This window comes from Serinus canaria, chromosome 15, assembly GCF_022539315.1.
Source record: "Serinus canaria isolate serCan28SL12 chromosome 15, serCan2020, whole genome shotgun sequence".
Classification (NCBI taxonomy): domain Eukaryota; kingdom Metazoa; phylum Chordata; class Aves; order Passeriformes; family Fringillidae; genus Serinus; species Serinus canaria.
The window spans coordinates 2,587,761-2,605,295 of NC_066329.1; the positions used below are offsets into that span (position 1 = coordinate 2,587,761).

Genomic DNA, 17,535 nt, shown 5'->3' on the forward strand with positions numbered 1-17,535 from the left:
GGCTCATTCTTCCCCCCTCAAAAAAAAAAAAAACCAAAACCAAACCCAAACAACATATTCACTTGAGTCTCCAGGAAGACTTTTATAAAAATAAAATTTACATTGATTATCTCTACAAGGCCACATCAATGTTTACAAAACACCATTAACTTTAGTATTAAAAAATATTTTAGGAAGAGCTGATATAATTAAAACATTTTAGTCATGGAATCTCAGGCTCATCCTTAAAACATTTATTTCTAGAAGCCAGGAAGAGGAAACTAGTGTTCATGTGGTTTCCATCCTTCGAAGAAAAAAGTCATTATTACAGCATAAAGAAAATATCCAATTAGGATAATGAATGTGCAGCCAACTGGCCCAACATAAAACCAGGATGCAAGGAAGTAGATCATCAGCAAAGAGATCAGAGTCCTGTAGCTGGCCAGAAACCTCAGGCTGATCCTGGGTCCCCAGTTCTGGCTCGTTCTGTCCCTCACCACGGGACTGTACCTGATTTTCTGTATGAGCTGGGGGTTGGTCAGGTGATAGCGACAGAGTCTGCCAACAAAATCATCCCTGGAGCAAAGCACTTCCATCTGATCAGCAAACTGAGGGAAGAGGCATTTAAAAGTTAGTGTCCTCCTGCAAATGCTGTCATAAAGTAACTTCATTTTATGATTTTCTTAATATAGAGAATGAAGATTATAAGGATCAAATTGCACTTTTAAACAGCAAAAATGTCTTAGGTATGAAAACACAAGGCAAGTCTGCACTAAGAAAAGAATTTGCTTTTCCTGTTTAGTATTCACTCTGAATGTTACTCCCCTGTTCATCAACCATGAGTCCCTTAATAAGTCACAATGCAATGCTTTGTGTAGGAAAAGTAGAATGACAGGTAGAGAAGCAGGCTCATGCTACTAGAAAATACCCATCTAGACCACAGTGAAGAAGATGGAGTAAGAAAAAACCAAGTGTCCCACAGGTACAGGTGGGGTGGAGCAGGATGTGCAGGGGGAAGGTGAGGAGGAGGAGCAGTCCCACAGTGACAGGTGGGGTGGAGCAGGATGTGCAGGAAGGCCAGGAGGAGGAGGAGGAGGAGCAGGGGCAGGGCTGTGCTCACCCTCTCGTTGAGCGCTGAGGACAAGCGGAACAGGAGCCGCACCAGAGCCGCGTTCTCGTAGCTGCGGATGGGCTGGAGCTCAGTGTCCCCCTGATACTGCAGCTCAAACCTTCGTAAGCCATTTATGATCTAGAAGTGGGAAAAGAAACACCTCATCTTGCAGCTCCCACCTGAAACACCTTTTTACTGGCACCTCTCTTAGCCCCAGGTAAGTTGCATTTCTCTTTGTCATAGAAGGAGAACTTGTTTTGTCAAGAAGAGCCTAGGCAGTGATATGGGATCGTTTTTCTCTCACCTGGTACCTGCCAAGGGGTGTGAGGATGAGGCCATTCTCACTTGCAATGCAGTCTGGAAGCTGTTTTTTTCCATTCTCATCTTGAGCTGTCCCACACTTCATCATCATCTGGGTCAGCTGGGCTTCACTCAGCTACGCAAGAATAACATAGTTCTAAAGCAGGTTTTTGATCCATTCCCTATTTAATTTATTTCTCACTTCACAAACTCATTAGCCTTGGAAGTCTTGGACAGCCAGATCAGATACCAAGAAATGCTTAACAGCACCTCAGTTAGACATTAAAATGAGATAAACCTCTCCAGACTTGTTTGTGCTTGTCCAATTCTAGATTAGTGCTCTGGCTTATATCTCCCTTAGCTCCCAAGGAGAATCAAAGAGCTGTCTCCTAGGGCAATTCTGTACAAGGTAGTGTGGCTGCAGAGAAATTACATGGTTTTTTTAAGTTTAACATTTCATCCATAGCTGCAGTTGTATTTTTACAGCTCTACATTTAGAAGATACGGGAGAGTTTTTAAAATTGCCTGTTTGGAAACAAGAGGACAGGCTTGGTATAAACAGGTTTGGTATAAATTATACAGTCCAAAAGAGTCATCACTTAAAGGTTTGATACTTAAAAATTCAGAACACCTAATTCCATCTGCACTGAAAATGGGTTTTGAAGCAGGCAAAGTTGAGAAGATGTTAGAATTTACTAGCAAGGTCTCTGGACAGTTCTGTGCCCCCACAGTACAAGAGACACAGATGTGTATTTGACAAATCCTGACCATTGCACTTGCTGCGTAAGTTCTTAGAAAGATGTTACTTACCTTAAAGATCTGGCACAAATATTCCAGTGCCTTCTCTAAATATTCATCTGTTTTTTTGATGCTGTCCTGCCCAATTTCATCAAGGTCATTGCCTGTGTAGGAACCATTCACATCCGATGGTGTGAATCTAAACCATGAGAAGAAGGACTGGCTGGCCATTGTCTCTGCAGAATGGTCTGATATGGACTTTGCTGTCTGCTGTGCCTGACAAATTAACTGGGCCAGTTTTAACACCTAAAACAAAAATCAGAAATGGTGTGGGACAAAGAGAAAGGACTACTAACATCAATACATGGATAAAAGTGTGCCTTGATAGCTGAAAGAGAGAGCAATCCCAGCAAACTCACTCCCTTAGTGCACATGGATTTGTGCTGTTAGCTGGATTTCCAATAGGGCAGAGGCAGTTCTGTTGGGGCATTTAAGAAACCTCAGAGCTGCTTAGGTTCTTCAGCTACTTTATTTTTTCCTGCTGCTTTTTTGTCTGAGTTGCTGGTAGGTACTGATGAACCAGAAGATCACAATAAGCATGTTTGAGAGGAAATACCATATCCTGCTCCAAGGCAGCAAGCTGTTACATTACCTTATTATTTATCAAAGAGAAGCAGATTTTTACAGCTGTGCTGGACTGAGACCCCTCAGGGTCCAGAAGAAAACTAAAATTAGCAAACTAAATTATTCAGTAATGCAGGGTGTGAAGTTTTCTACTTTTAACTTCTGGTATGGATGCTCAGCACTGAGGAACATCTGTCACAGTGGAAAGGCAGGTGCAAAGGAGCTTGTTGCTTACCAAATTCCTGACTTCTGTGCCAAACATCTGTTTATACTGGAAATCCTGTCCTTCCAGGCTGTAAACATGACTCTTCACCTTAAATGAGGCATCTGTAACAGCTGGAGACCGTGATGACAAAAAACTCCCACCAAGAGTGGGGCTCATAAAAAGTCGGTGTTGACGGTGGGGAATCACAAGTTCTGGCTCCAGGAATAACTGTTCTCCTAGAATTTGAAAAAAGCACTCAAGATGGTTGCATAATATTGGCCTTGATGGGGAAGGTCCAGCTGCCTTAAGGCTGCTGGGCAGCTTTATTTAGAGCGAGAGTTCTAAGGGGAAGGAGGCCTTAATTAGTGTTCATTATTTACTTCTCTCTGCCCAGAGCAGGAAATGTCAGCGTGCATTTAATGCAGACCATACAAAGCAGCATTTTAAATTTGTAACATTTTTCAACAAAAGGCAGTGGAGAAACATACTTCAGACATTGATACTTGTCAAATCTCACCACTCCCAAATTCACTATATCCTAATTATCCTGAAATGCATGCATGACTTTTACTAAGTACAGAGACTTTCAGAGATATATAAAGTTTAAATCCTGAAGTACATAATGAAGTAATACAAGCATAAGAAAAACTGACTATTTGATTTGGGTTCTTTATCCTTTAAAGAAAAATTGTGAAATGAAACCTGTGGTGATTAGAAGAGAACTACAGACTTACTAAACCAACTGACAAACATCAGGGAAGACAGACTTTTGAATGGTGAAATAGCATGAAAAATGGGAGAGAAGTGCACCTCAGTGCTAATGAGATGAGATGTAACTATTGTGAAGAAAGATTGAGAGAGGACAACACAAGATGTCACAATATCCTTTTACCTTTCAGGATCATTTCAGCTAGATTGGGCTGAGCAAAGACCTTAGCTACTCGGAACACCATGAGGGCATTCTTTGGACTGACCAAGTCTGTCCGAAGAGCTCTGTTCAGAAATCCCACAAACAGCTTGGTGTACATGAGCAGGTTCTCTTGAATGAAGGCAGCCCTGTCAAAGTGAGTGCAGGATTTGTGAGTACAGCTATTTAAAGAAGTGTTATTTTGTCTTCCACCAAAAAAAGCCACTAAGGGAATGTTTTATACTATCTCTGGAAAGATGGTCAATTTACACTGAGACAAAAGAATACTCTCAAAACAAAAACTAGTGTTCTAAGAAATCCTTCTCTAGTCTTATTATAGGAATTTAACTCAGGTTGGTGCATAGGCCCTCCAATCCTGCTGTTTTACTCAGGATCTCCTTGAGGTTTGGCTCAGATCAGTCCCAGCTGCTCCCCTCCTCACCACTTCTCTGAGACACTGCGAGGCAAAGGCTCTGTGCTCTGTGGGGGCTTCTCAGGTGCGTACCTCCAGGGCTGCAGGTAACTCAACCACATCTCAAGAACCTGGGCAAAGTCACACACAAACCCACATGAGTGCCAGTACTTCATGGGAAAGGAAGGCAGGAAGGGTTTTTTGTTAATTTTTTTATTTGTTATATAAAGAATTCTACTGGTCTAGAAAAGAGAGAGGTAAAGACCAAGAAACAGCTGCTGAAGAGCATAAACTAATAACTTAGTTAATAGTTAATAGTTCTAGTAACTTAGTTAATAGTTCTAGCAACTAATAACTAGTTCTGTTTAGTACAGACTAAGTGGAGAAGCAAGTACATACTGCTCTGAAAGAGGCATCCAGAGGCCAGTGGCCAAAACAGTGCTGCAAAAAGATATAAAGCTTCTCCTGGACAAACCGAGGAATCACAACCCTGCAAAGAGATTCAAAGACAGTCACGTGGATAAACTGGCAGCAAGTTTTAGAAACAAAACAAAGCAACCCTACCAACCAACAACCCAACACACTTCCACAAATGCAAACAGAGAAAGAATTGAGCAAAACTTGTTCGTTTTTACCTGAATCTACTTCAAGCCACTGAATTTCAACTCAAATTATTTAATATCAAATACCAAACTAATTTTGGCCAGAATCCTCTGGAAGCATTTTCTCTCCTCTATAGACTGGTGCAATAGCTGCTGCTGAAGCTGCCCTCCCTCAGAGGATGTGAGAAACACTATCAATTAGTTCTCATACACTTTTAATAATGTACTTCTGTATTTAGCATCAAAACAGCCCAATTCATCCTCTCAAAGCAAGCTGATATTTTCATGGAGAAAGCTCAGCTTTTCAGTTCTATACATTTCAGAGACAGGCTCATGTACCAACCTTTTAAACTCCTCCAGTGGGCTGGCTGTGTGGGAGTGGGCTGAAGGGGAGAGAGGCTCTGGTTTCAGGCTGTTGCTGAAAGCATGCAGATGTTTCACAAGCAGTCTTACCACTAGCACGTGCTCTTCAGTGGGCTTGAATGACTCCTAGATCCAAAGCAAAAGAGAGGCACCTAATGAGTGTCATTTGCTAAATGTCCAGGGAATTCAGGAAAATTATATTCTCAGATCAAAATACAGGAAATGCTCTTTTCCTTCTAGATTCTTCACCATAGGTTGGTGCCACCTGATTTTGGACAGGTTTGCTCCCCAGGACATGCTGAATCAATCTTCTGCCATCAGTTCACTAAGAAACAGCAGCAAATTTGGACTGTAAGAAAAGCTATCTACAGTACTCTAATGCACTGAATTTTGGGCTAGCTTTAAAGAACAGAATAACTTGAAGATTTTGACTTACCCTTTTCTGAAAAAAGAATATTCAGCCTTTCATTATGGCTATAAGTTCCTTGCTGCAGAAGCACAGCAGGTCCTTTGCTTATACTCAAGGCTGGCTGTACTGAGTTCTCCTTCCTAGGCTGGTACTCATTGGCCTTAGGAGAGAATAATCCTAGACAGTTACAGTAAGAACAGGAACTGTTTGGAGTCCTGTGAGATCCTGCTGGTTCCAACAACCTCAGGGGAAGAACAGCCTGGGAGGGAGCAGCACAAGGAGTGGTGGTGAGCCACAGTGATGTTACTCATGAGGAGTGAGTGCGTGACACAGCAGGGAGGTGAACGAGGCAAAGAAGTGCTGGTTCAAACACAAACTCCTTTGCTGCTACTGTCATCTGCTTCAAGTGTAGTGAAGTAATACCAATCCACCACTGAAGGCAGATTTTGAGATTTGTATTCTGCTTCACAAAAGCTGAGAAGAATAATGTACAGGAAATATAAGTTACAGCTGCAAATATAATGGAAAGTGCTGGAAAGGTGTATGGGATTTGCTGCAAGAAGTTTCCAGTGCTTGAGGCAGGGAGGGAGTGTGTGTCTGTGTTTATGTCCTCTCTCAGCAATGCCTGTGGCAAGGCAGATGCCTGTTTACACTCTCTGAGATTCTGAACACATTGTGACATTCACTCCAGGCTCCATGACAGACACAGTCCTGCAGTGCAGCCAGGCCTGGGACTTTCCCAAGAGAGGGTTAAACCTTTACCATTTCTAATGAAGACTGGGCTTGTTTTTGACAGCTCCAACTTGGATCAGCACATTTTCGACACTCCTGATGAGTTTATGCAAGAAGGTAGAACTCTAAGAAGCTGTGTGGTCCTTGGAGTTTGGACCAGGATCTCCACAGCAATTAGAGAGGCTGAGTACTCTGCTACAGACCTTGAAAGGGTGCAATTTTAAAAACCCCAAGCCCTCCCGAAGGTACCTTTGGAATTTACAAAACCACCCTATTTCAATACATCATTTTGGGGGATGTTAGTAGTTTCTCCACATAGCAGTTCTTACAATTTCCTCTTAGCCTGGATCACCACCATTATGAATGTCACTGGTTTAAAACCACTTTTCCCCACAAGTGTTTTTGCTGTCAAACCTTTTTGTACAGAATGGATGCGTGCCATTGTTAATTCTTAATGCAGTAATTAAATGAATATAACAGTAAAAAAGATTTAAAGTAGTACTTTCTGTGCTCCTTTCTAAATAGCACCTTGAGATATCATAGCACTTAATTAAAACAAAACAAAAAAAAGGATTAAAGAGCAGGGAAATGCCATGTAGCGCTAAAGAGCTTTACAGTACATAAGCTCAACCCTCCCCATTCCCAAAATGAAGACCCAATGAATAAAGGGCTGAAGTAGGAAAAGAGGAATCAGCAATCTGTTCCAACAGGAATGTTTCTGCATGCACATTTCCTGAACAATCTGCAAATGTACCACTTGTGCTTTTGCAAAAGTGGACAGCCAAATTGACATTGCCACCACAAATTATTATCCAATTATTATCCAATGACATTTCCTTGGCTAAAAACCCCCAGATGTTACCTACCTTAATCTGGGTGACAGCCATGCAAATTCTGATCTTTTCTTCCACGCAAGGTTTGCTTAAATGACTACTGTGTGAGAGGCAGAAATCTGCCATTGGTGGAGACAGCTTTGGTGCCAAAAAACAGCATAGCTGGTAAGTCTTACATTGCAAGAATGCATTTCTAGAAACAGTTTCCAATCAGTCCTCACAACATGCTAGAGTTTAACTCTTTTCTCCATGACCTTTGCTAATATCTCTCAGTATCTGTTTCACTGAACAATTTGGTGAATTTCAATGCAATGTTCTCAAATTATAAAACCACACCTTGGCAGAAGGAGCTGCTGTACAGCCAGCACCAATACACTTAGCAGATTATATGATGGAACAAGATTCTTAAAAAGGAAACCAAATGAAAAGATGGTAATACTTGGTATGCGTGGAGGGCCTGGTAGCTGGATTGGGCAGGACTACCGTGGTGTTTACTGGAGATACTGAGTCGGTAGTGGAGAACCTCCAGCTGAGACAACAGAAACAAAAAGGAAGGGGGGAGGGAAAAAAGGAGAGAAGAGAGCAAGAGAAAAAAAAAAAGTGAGAATGAGCCCAAGGAAGAAGGGTGGGGGGAAAAATGAACATCACAAATACAGTCAGGGACAACATATCACAATAACAACTGCAGCCACAGTATCCTCTTTTTTCTGGTGTTCAGTAGATTGATTCATAGTATTTCTTATCCACTTGGAAATACAACTATGAGCAAGTATTAAAAAATTAGCTGTTCTCTTTGCTGAGCTCAGAGCAAGGACTGGGGATATGAAACTTTTGCCAAATACATTTCCCATTTCAGAAGTGAATTGAACTGCAGCAACAAGGATTTACACACTGTTTATTAAAAATGGAGTAGGAGAGCAATATTCTGCAAACTTTTTTTTACATCTATTTTGAAAACTTTGTCATTTCTTCCTGTTCTGCTGGAGAAGCAGTTTGTATGTGGAAGAAGTTAAAATTGGACTTTCCTGTCCAGAGAAATCCTGTGTCTTCTCTCTACTTAAAGGCCATTTGGGAAGGCTGCAGTTCTTGTGAATTTCCTCAAACAAGGAAATTACTTTTGCTATGAGGGAAACATTACACATCCAAAAAGGCAAAGACATTCCTAGCACAGTACTATATGCTGATGCAAAAGGCACCTTGCCATAACACTGCAAGCCTCAGCCAGATCCCTTCTTGAAGGTACAACCTGACCAGTATTTTCTGACTAGACAGTGAAGAGGATACTGTAGCAACAGTGACACACATGTATGAAATTAATGAAAAAACATAAAACAAGAAATGTACACTACACAGACCCCAATGACTGTTGTCAGGCATCTAAACTAACTCTCCAGATCACACCTCTGCTGTCTTTAAACAGCCTCTACCCCATCTCCTCTGTTGTCAGTTTGGCAGCTTTTGGTTCCACACCCTTGGAGTGGCAGGATTGTTACTGCAGGCTCCCCCCAAGAGCTTGGGCAGACTGTCTGCTTCCAAACTGACTCCCCTGCCACAGGAACCTGCAGCCCCCTGGATTTTCATGGGTGTTCCACATGCAGAGCTAGGGGCTGAACACCTGGCATTGGAAGGTCAGGAAGCATGACAAAGTTTTATCGAACTACTTCTTATAAGTGTTTCTTGTAACAGCAGAAGGGAATAGGAAAAAAGCTGCTGCACACTTGGACTCTAGATCATCAGAGAGAGAAAAAACAAACAGACAAAAGAATTGGAAAATAGTTGAATTAAAAGGGAAAACAATGACAGCATAGCAAATAGTATCAACCTCAGGTTCACAGCAGACCCAAGAAGAATTCAAAGCTGTAATGTGTATCTTCTCAAAAGAAATTGTTTACTATTCATTCCCATTCCACTGCCTTCTACTTATAAAGGGAAGTCTGTGGTGACATTATCAAGGCTTAAGAAAAAAATCCATGACTCTCCTCAAGAAACTTATTTATCTGAGATCTGTTTGGCCCATGAAAGCAAACAAATCTGGCTGCTGGACAAAGAGTGAGCAAGTTCTGCAGAACCTCATCCCACCTTCCAAAAACAGACATGCAGCCATTTCAAATCACTGATGGTCAGGTCAAACAGCTCCAGATCCAGCACTGAATGGTCACTAATTCCCCTTCCTCCCAAGCACACAGAAGGCTAAATGCAATCAAGTGAACCTGCATAATCACCAATCATTTTAAGAATAAGGTATAGGGCCATCTTGGGTTTCCAGTCAAGGTCTTTAATGCTTGTGTTAAAACAGAACTTCCACTTCTGGATGTTCCACTTCCTCCTCTGAGGAATGAGGCAGACTGCTCTCCCTCAGCCCACCCAGTTCAGTTTAAGCATCACAGGCTAATGAACAGTCCTGCCCCCAGCTGATCTGGAACCTTTCCTCAGTCCTGCAGGAGAGATCCTTCATCCATTATGTATCTTATGGGGAATTCCAGTCCCTCATTCCACTGTTCCACCCCCGCAAAGAGGAAGACTTCCTATATTACATATTCATGATTACTTCCCATCAAAGATGAAACTAAAATACCATCAGAGAGTTATGGCCTCAGGCTGTGGCTCAACACACCTTGTGGAGGATCCTGAAGTGCTGATTTCAGAGAACTGTAAGCTCTACCTAGGCCCTACTCCACCATAACGTGGAGAGTCATTGTCTGCAACTGCTGCTCCCTAGTGCTAGAAGAAAGCATCTGAAATACAGAGGGTGAACAGAGGAGAGAAGTTTAAAGCAATCATCATTTCTGGCCTAAGCACAGCGCTTGATGCACAGAGACTGGACAGACAGACAGACCAAAGGTACTTCAAGCAAAGCCTTTCCATCACAGGTGCACAGCCATGCTGCTGGGAGTCCCAAGTGGAGACTTTGCAACATTAGTGAGTTTGCATTTTGACCTCAACTTTGAGAATAAAAGACAAAACCCATCACATTTCAGCTCTCCAATGTTTTTCCCTAGCAAAATATAAATGTGTTTTATTTCATATCCTGTGGAGTGAAGGATTAGAATTTTTCAGTCAACTCCCATATTGCACTTCCACACAGGAATAAATCCTGAGTAGCTTTTATTATTTCTCTCCCCTTCTATGAAAGTCCCACTGTGACCCAGAGGGAATTCAGAGGATCAATATTTTCTCCTTCAAATTCCCTTTACATTTATAATGCCTTCAATCTTAGCCTCCCCAACACTTACTTACTTCTTACATGCAGTAGTTTGTTACTGAACAGGCCACCACAAACTGCTTACAACAGTGTATTATCTGAGCAAGAGCTTGTCAGATAATCCAAATTCTGCAGCTACAGAACTGCTTCTGACACCATTATGGTGAAAAGCATATTTTGGAACATGAAACAATAAAAATAGCACTTTAGATTTTTTAAAATTTGGATTTGGGCTAAAAATGGTTATGGATGTTAGAAATTGCTAATTGCTATTTCAGGAGCAGCTGCTATCTATGCTGGTATTCAATTTGGGCTATTTTTAGCAGTGATGTTGCCCCAGTGGGATTTAACACAATGGTTTTATAGTGGCATCTTCTCAATCATTAGTACTTTGATATTGATACTCAGATTGTTGTGACCATCCCACAAACTCATCTTGAACAAAAAAAGAAACAAAAACCAGAACAAAACTAACACAGCTTCTGCAATGAAGGCAAATCTGGATGACACACTTATTCACAACATTCTTTGTAACTGGATTATCAACTCTGGCACACTTATGCAGATACTCTGGTAAGTTATTTCTTTCCTTTGGACCAATACACAAAGATAAATTCTGCACAGAACAGGAGATTTACCCCAAGGTAAGAGCTCAACCACCAGGTGATGTTCAGGAGTGCAGTACAAACTATTACCTTGACGTGAGGGGACTGCATTTTCTGATACATTTCCAGTGAGTAATGATGAAGCCACATTTCAACAAAGATCTGCAAAACAAGTATTTTCTCAGCTAGGGAAAGAGAAGTAATCCCACACATGCCAGTCAGAAGATAACAAAGGGAAGAACACAGTATATAGCTTGAAAACTAAGCTCTACTGGTAAACAGGCAGCACCTATTCAAGATGTTCCAGGTTATGCCAATGGCTGAGATGACAAACTCTCAGCACCTGCCAGGCATCAACTAGTCAGCTCAGCAACATGATAGGAACTTGTTTCAGAACAACTGCTAAATCCACGTTTTCTTTTCCTTCCCTTGATAATGAACAAACCAACTTGGCTGTGTTTAACCTTTGCCTTTGCACAGAGCATAGAATTGATGTAATACTTAAGAAAGAAAATGAGATGCAGAAAGTTTTCCAGAAAAAAATACTCAAAACCTGAGATCAGTTGTTAGATCCTTATTCTAAGAAAAGATATTAAATGCCTTTCCAAGCTACAACTAACAGCCTCCCAGTGGTTCTTTGTTGTATTAACAGGCAGCAACAGCTGCACAGCTCAATTCCAAAACCAAGCTAAAGCAAACTGGCCTATCTGCCTCTGCTTTAAAGAGAAGAAATCCCTCAGTGAGGGGGGCATTTCCTTCCTTAACTGCCAGGTACCTGAAGCAGTGTTTCTGATCTCCAGATCTCCTGGGAGGCTGGGTCAGCGTTCACAGAGGGCTGGTGGGCAATGTGCCTCTTCAGCAGGCTGGTGTGGTGCATGCCATAGGAGGAGAAAGGCACTGCTGGGGACCTGGAGGACAAATGCATGGAATGACACAAGTCAGGAGGGCTTGATGCAGCACAAGGGGATGGAGGGATGCATCACTGTTTGAATCAGTATTTTGTAAACTTTAAAACAGTCTTTCAAACTGCACAATTGATTACACATTTCAAACTTCTGCAACTTCCTGCAATTACTGCTCACTTCAACTCTAACCAACACTGCAGCACTGTTCCTATGTAATAAGTACATACAGAGCAAGTGTGGAGGTGTTTTCTACTTGTCTGGCTTTGTTCCAACAAGCCATATTTGGCCTGCACTGTTCCCACAATTTGCCCCTGACACTGGAGCCATTACCTGGGAGTAGGGGAAGGGATGGCTCCCCCAGGATTTGAAGAAGGTGGGGGAAGGACACTTCCTTCTGTGGGCAGGAAACACTTGAGGTACGTGTCCACCAGGATGAAATAAGCACTGTTGGAAGGGCTGACATGATGGGTGACAGGTGAGTTCTGCAAGAGACATACAGGATGTACCTGGGGTTAAACACTGCTGCTTTAAGCCAGTGCTGGTGGGGGATGTCAGACCCCCTCAGCACAAAAAAGCAGAAGCTCAGTGGTTAGAAAGGGTGAACTGGCAGCAAAGACCCCTGGGAGCAAAGGAAAATGAGCTGTGAGAGAAGGGCTGCTGCAGCAAGACTGTAACCAAGCAGAAGAGAGGTAACAACAGGCAGAGGAACCAAATAACCCCAGCACACAGCACCAAGCTGTGGTTCTGACTGTAGAGAAACCCTCACTGGGTGCAGGGGGAGAGAAACCATTTGGAATTCACTGCCTGCTCCTTGCTGCCATGACTGCTTACTGGTGAATCCAAGGTGGGTATTTTGTTTATCATCCAGTCTTGGATCACCAAGTGAACCAAAGCAGTAACAAATTCCAACAGAACAGAGGAAACTGCTGTTAATTTAGCTGAACAGCACCCCAGCAGGCTCTTAGAGTATTATGGAGAAAGGCCAGAACTATTTTAAGGGAAAAAATGTAAAAGGTACTTACCTTCTGTGTAATCAAACTAATTGCAAAGTAAAACATGTAGTATTCAAATGGATCTGGAAGGACAAAGTTAAGGATCACATAATAAAAACTAGGTACAGCTGTTGGCTATTGGAGGAAGTTAACAGACACCACATTTGCACTTTGCCAATGCTAATGTACCTTGCTAGAGCTTTTGAGGAAATTCAGCCTTGGCTTCTTGCTCTCCAGCTGGCTGAAACATTGGTGATTGAGGTGTTCTCTGTGTGACAAAGTGTTCTGTGCTACTCTTGGCACATCTGACTATTTCAAACTGAAACCATCTCAGCTACAGCTACACTGCTTCCAAAAGTACTCTAGCTGCAGTGAACGTGCCCTTTTCCTACCGTATTGTATGAACTACAAGCAGTTACAGAAACAAAAATTGTGAAATACAGGCTCTGCTGAGAAACACTGGGAATTTTGTTGTTGACTTGATTAAGGCCAGAAATTCCTCCAAGAAGGGTTCATAAGAGGACATGTTTATTTTAAAGTGTAATATAAACATTTCTAATGAGCCCAAACTCTTCAGCATGACCATGATTTACCCCACATAGATAAGAAATGATTAACAGAAACACTCATGATCTCTCAGTTTTAGATATTACAAAAAAATTAGACACTCAACAATCAAAAGGATACTAAGAGCCAAATTCAAACCTAAACCACCAGATGAAGGAAACTGGACTTTGTTGTGGTATAAAGAGCACTCTGGTAGAACTTGCTCTTGTATTGAAGCCTTCACAGGGCCCTGAAAGACAGAGGAATTAAATATTAATCTGGTACTCAGCATCTTGCAAAGCATGTTTTAGATAGTGAGATTCTGCATTCCAGCTCCCTGGGGTGATCTCTACATTCAGCTCAGTGATTTTATTGCATTGCAGCAGTTCTGTGTCCAAATGCAGGGTCTTTAGAGAATTCTCAACTTTCTCTCTGAAAATCAGTATTCAGTATTTTTTAAATTTAAATGCAGTATTTTTTTAAAAAGCCTTTACAGTAACTTTCCCAGTTGGAGTGGGAGCAGCAGAGTATTTGTGTTTGGCTGCTGGTTTTGTCCAGGTAACTGAGCTGTGGACCAGCAATTACCATATATTTAAATGAGGTTTCCTTTTGTCAAAGCCTGTAGGATGATCTGAACCAATTTCTAGGCAGCAAACCACAGTAGGTGGTAGCAATAGAAGAAACACAGCAGTTCTGCAGATGAACACTTTTGTTGGAAATGTGACACTTTACATCCAGGACAGCAGTCAGACTTCAAACACACAGGCACACAGCACAGGCAGTGAAGGCACTGCTCTGTGATAAACTTAGAAAACTACTTTCAATCCTGCAACTACCAAAACCCACACAACTCTCTCTGAGGACAGAGGCACAATCACAGTGCACCTTTCTTGGCTGAACATACACATCCAGCTGCTGAGAACCACAATCTCCTAGAGATTTTACGGCTGGGAACTCTCCTCCTCCATTCAAGAGCCATTTCAAGAAATGGGTCTGCTCCAAACCAGCAGCACTGAGGCTACACTTTGGCCTACACTGAAATGTAGGTATAAAGTGCATGCAAAGCTCCAACAGCTGCCACAACAACTACATTCCCTTCTTATATCTTAAACAAACTACTCAGTTACTCACTGGAAGATATGAGACTGGGAAATCATATCTGTACTCTTCTGCTTGGAGTTTGTAAACCAGCTTCATCATCGGGCCACTGCAAACAAGCACCAGAAAGTGAATCCCATGGTGAACACCCTCTGCTGCCTCACTTCTGTGAGCTCAGGTTTGCACAGAGGAAAAAGGCCAAACACTGGTCATTTGTTCACCAATCCATTTCTTAATCTGTGCTGAAATGAATGAGTTTACCTGGGATCCAGGAAATCCAAAGCCACGGAATATTCATTAGGGTTTGTTCTGCCTTGCAGGCAGCGAAGGTTCCAGCCCACGATGATGCCATCCAGGCTGCCAAAAATGCTCTCCACCAGCCACGGGAAGATGCCATGTAGTTCCTGCAGGGAAAACAGACACAAAGAATTAATGTGCACAGTTCCTGACTTGGATAATCTCTCCTGAATGTACTAGAACACAAAGAGATATGTCAGCCATTGATTTATGTCTGTTTCTGGGTTATCACAGGGCATGTCATCCATTCAAAACATTGCACTATAACATAGCAATCATGGGAGACCTATCCTGATTTCTGATCCTACTGAAGTTACAACAGTGCTCATCAGCATCATTTGCAGTTATTTGCCACATTTTTAAAAACAAGTTTTCTTTGTAAACTGAGGCTGAACGGTATTAATGAAACAACCCCTTAATGACTAGAAAAGGTTCTTAATTCTTGGCAACACTGCATTCCCACTGTTTCACTGGAGGCCCCCAAAACTCAGAATCACAGAATCGGTTAGATGGAAAAGAGCTGAGTCCATCCTGTGACCAGACCCTGGCACTGAGTGCCACTTCCCTGAACACCTCCACGGGACCCCACCACCTCCCCGGGCAGCCCGTTCCAGACAGATTGACTTGATAAGACAAAGAGGAACAATCTAAGCAGTAATATAAAAAACCAACTCCCCTGCAGCTTGCCGAGCAGCGAGGTTCTGGAGAAGCAGGGGCTGCTCACCTTGGCAGGCAGCTCCTCGATGACCGTCTCCAGATCGCGGCACCTCTGCGCGAATGGTTTGTTGACACAATCCGCCTTCAGCGTGGCCTGGTACAAACCACAAGGGAAATCCGATCACGGCTGCCGGCCAGGACAGCACTTACGGCGGCCATGACCGCGCGAATCCCCCCTCAGCATTCCGGCCACACCCGAGGCTGCAGGAGCCGGGAGAGCACCATGTACCGAGACACCGTTCCGCAGCTCGCCCGGCCCGGCCCGCCCCATTCCCGCTGCATTCCCCCAGCAGGAGGAGGCCGTGTCCCCGCACCCACCAGCAAGAAGCTGGGCTGCTGCAGGTGCGGCCCAGCCATGCCGCCGTCTCTGCTCCGCTCCGCTCCCGGCCCTCAGCGCCCTCAGCGCGGCCGCCGCTCGCGCCCCGCGCCCGCGCGGCCCTTGCGCGTCACGTCCCGCGCTGATGACGTCACTGCGGCGTTGCCATGGAGACGGCCCCGCGCTGAGGGCGGGCCGGGCCGGGGGATGTCCCGAGCTGGGAGCGACCCTCAGGCATCACCGAGGGCACAGGCCACCCCAGCAATCCCACCCTGTGCCTGCCTGCCTGCCTGCCTGAGAGCGTTATCCAAACATTCCTTGAACTATGTCAGGTTTGTCCTGGGGAGCCTCTTCCAGTGCTCAGCCACCCTCTGGGTAAGAACCTTTTCCCGAAATCCAGCCAAAACCTCCCGTCACTCAGCTTTGTGCCGTTTCCTCCAGTTCTGTCCTTGGTCACCAGAGATGAGATCAGTGCCTGCCCCTGCACTGCCCCCTGTGAGGATTTTGAAGACCACAATGAGGTTTCCCCTCAGCCTTCTCCAAGGTGAACACAGGGCCCTCAGCCGCTCCTCATGAAGCTTCCCCGCCAGACCCTTCCCCATCCCTCATCTGGATGCTCTCTAAAAGCTTAATGTCATCTTTACACTGTGTGCCCAAAGCAGCACACAGCATTCAAGGTGAGGCCACCCCAGTGCAGAGCAGAGTGGGACAATCCCCTCCCTTACCCTGCTGGCCATTCTGATGTCCCCAGGACATGTTGTCCCTCCCAGCTGCCAAGGCAATGGTGACTCATATCCAACTTTCCAGGACCCCCAGGTCCCTTCTGTTATGAGTGAAGTTCTAAATGTCTAATTAGTAAACAGTAAAATTTAATTTAGCAGCAATTTTAATTCAGCAGCAATTTTATTCAAATGAATACAATACAAAAATTTGGCAGTAATTAATTAAGTATGATTAAAGTTTGTATAAAGCATAAGCAAAACTAGCTGGGGTATGGGAAGGGCTTTTCACCCTGCCTCATGTACAAAACAAAGGAATCCAAACACAGCTTATATACTGTGTGCTAATACATATTCATCAATATTTCCTATAAATCTCCTCCTATTTTTGATTCTTGCAATGTGCATCACTATACTGGAAAGTGCATGCTCCAATTGTTGCTAAGGGGTCTTTTGCCTTTTGGTGGTCTTTTCAGAGGGAGGCTCACCATCTTCCTCGCTGTCCCCTGGATAACCTTACAGGTTGCACATGTGCATTAAGCTTTGTGTAATTATGCTCCAAAGAAGCTTTATTATTTCATAGATAAGGCCACTACTTTAGACTCTAAATCTGGAATCATCCCAACTCAGCTCATCCCAAGGCCCATTCTGTTTTGGGATCTTGCTTATCTCAATACTACATCCTGTATCCTGTTTTTCACATGAGATATCTGCAAAGAAACCCATCTGCTTTGTAACACTAATCACACATACTTTTACTTTTCAATTTTACAACAATTATTTTCTGAAATATTGATAGAGCTACAATTTAGTGTCTCGGTTTGGAAAGACAGGTGTCTGCTAAGGAAGGCAGGAGCCTCCCCTGAAATGAAAAGTGTAAACCCTCCCCACCCCTCCAAATTGATATAAATTTTAAATTAAGG

The 17,535-nt window shown here is 43.3% G+C and overlaps 1 protein-coding gene across 3 annotated transcripts; it reads right to left on the bottom strand.

The window, feature by feature from the left end:
• Nucleotides 1–57: 57 nt before the first annotated feature.
• SMPD4 (sphingomyelin phosphodiesterase 4) lies at nt 58–16,044 on the bottom strand. Of its 3 annotated transcripts, none has more exons than XM_018916425.3 (19): nt 15,896–16,044; nt 15,585–15,671; nt 14,825–14,967; nt 14,597–14,672; nt 13,607–13,715; nt 12,950–13,002; nt 12,258–12,409; nt 11,798–11,930; nt 11,113–11,184; nt 7,655–7,744; nt 5,222–5,367; nt 4,676–4,766; nt 4,370–4,407; nt 3,850–4,013; nt 2,988–3,193; nt 2,201–2,434; nt 1,395–1,526; nt 1,100–1,228; nt 58–587 (listed from the first exon to the last, which is right to left on the bottom strand). In XM_018916425.3, exons 1-19 carry the CDS (start codon nt 15,932–15,934, stop codon nt 261–263), a joined length of 2,421 nt encoding a protein of 806 aa, XP_018771970.1. In that variant the 5' UTR covers nt 15,935–16,044; the 3' UTR covers nt 58–260. The 3 variants fall into 3 exon arrangements, with proteins under 3 accessions (XP_018771970.1, XP_009090494.1, XP_009090495.1); XM_009092246.4 differs by having other exon boundaries at nt 4,307–4,407; XM_009092247.4 differs by lacking the exon at nt 7,655–7,744 and having other exon boundaries at nt 4,307–4,407.
• Nucleotides 16,045–17,535: the final 1,491 nt, after the last annotated feature.

Excerpts from the sequence above, each read along its gene's own strand:
- SMPD4 (XM_009092246.4), bottom strand. The coding sequence starts at position 15,934 with ATGGCTGGGCCGCACCTGCAGCAGCCCAGCTTCTTGCTG. Across the intron at positions 7,745-11,112 it reads TGCAGTCCCCTCACGTCAAG|CTGGAGGTTCTCCACTACCG; the intron begins GTAATAGTTTGT and ends CTGTTGTCTCAG. Across the intron at positions 2,435-2,987 it reads GCACAGAAGTCAGGAATTTG|GTGTTAAAACTGGCCCAGTT; the intron begins GTAAGCAACAAG and ends TTTTTGTTTTAG.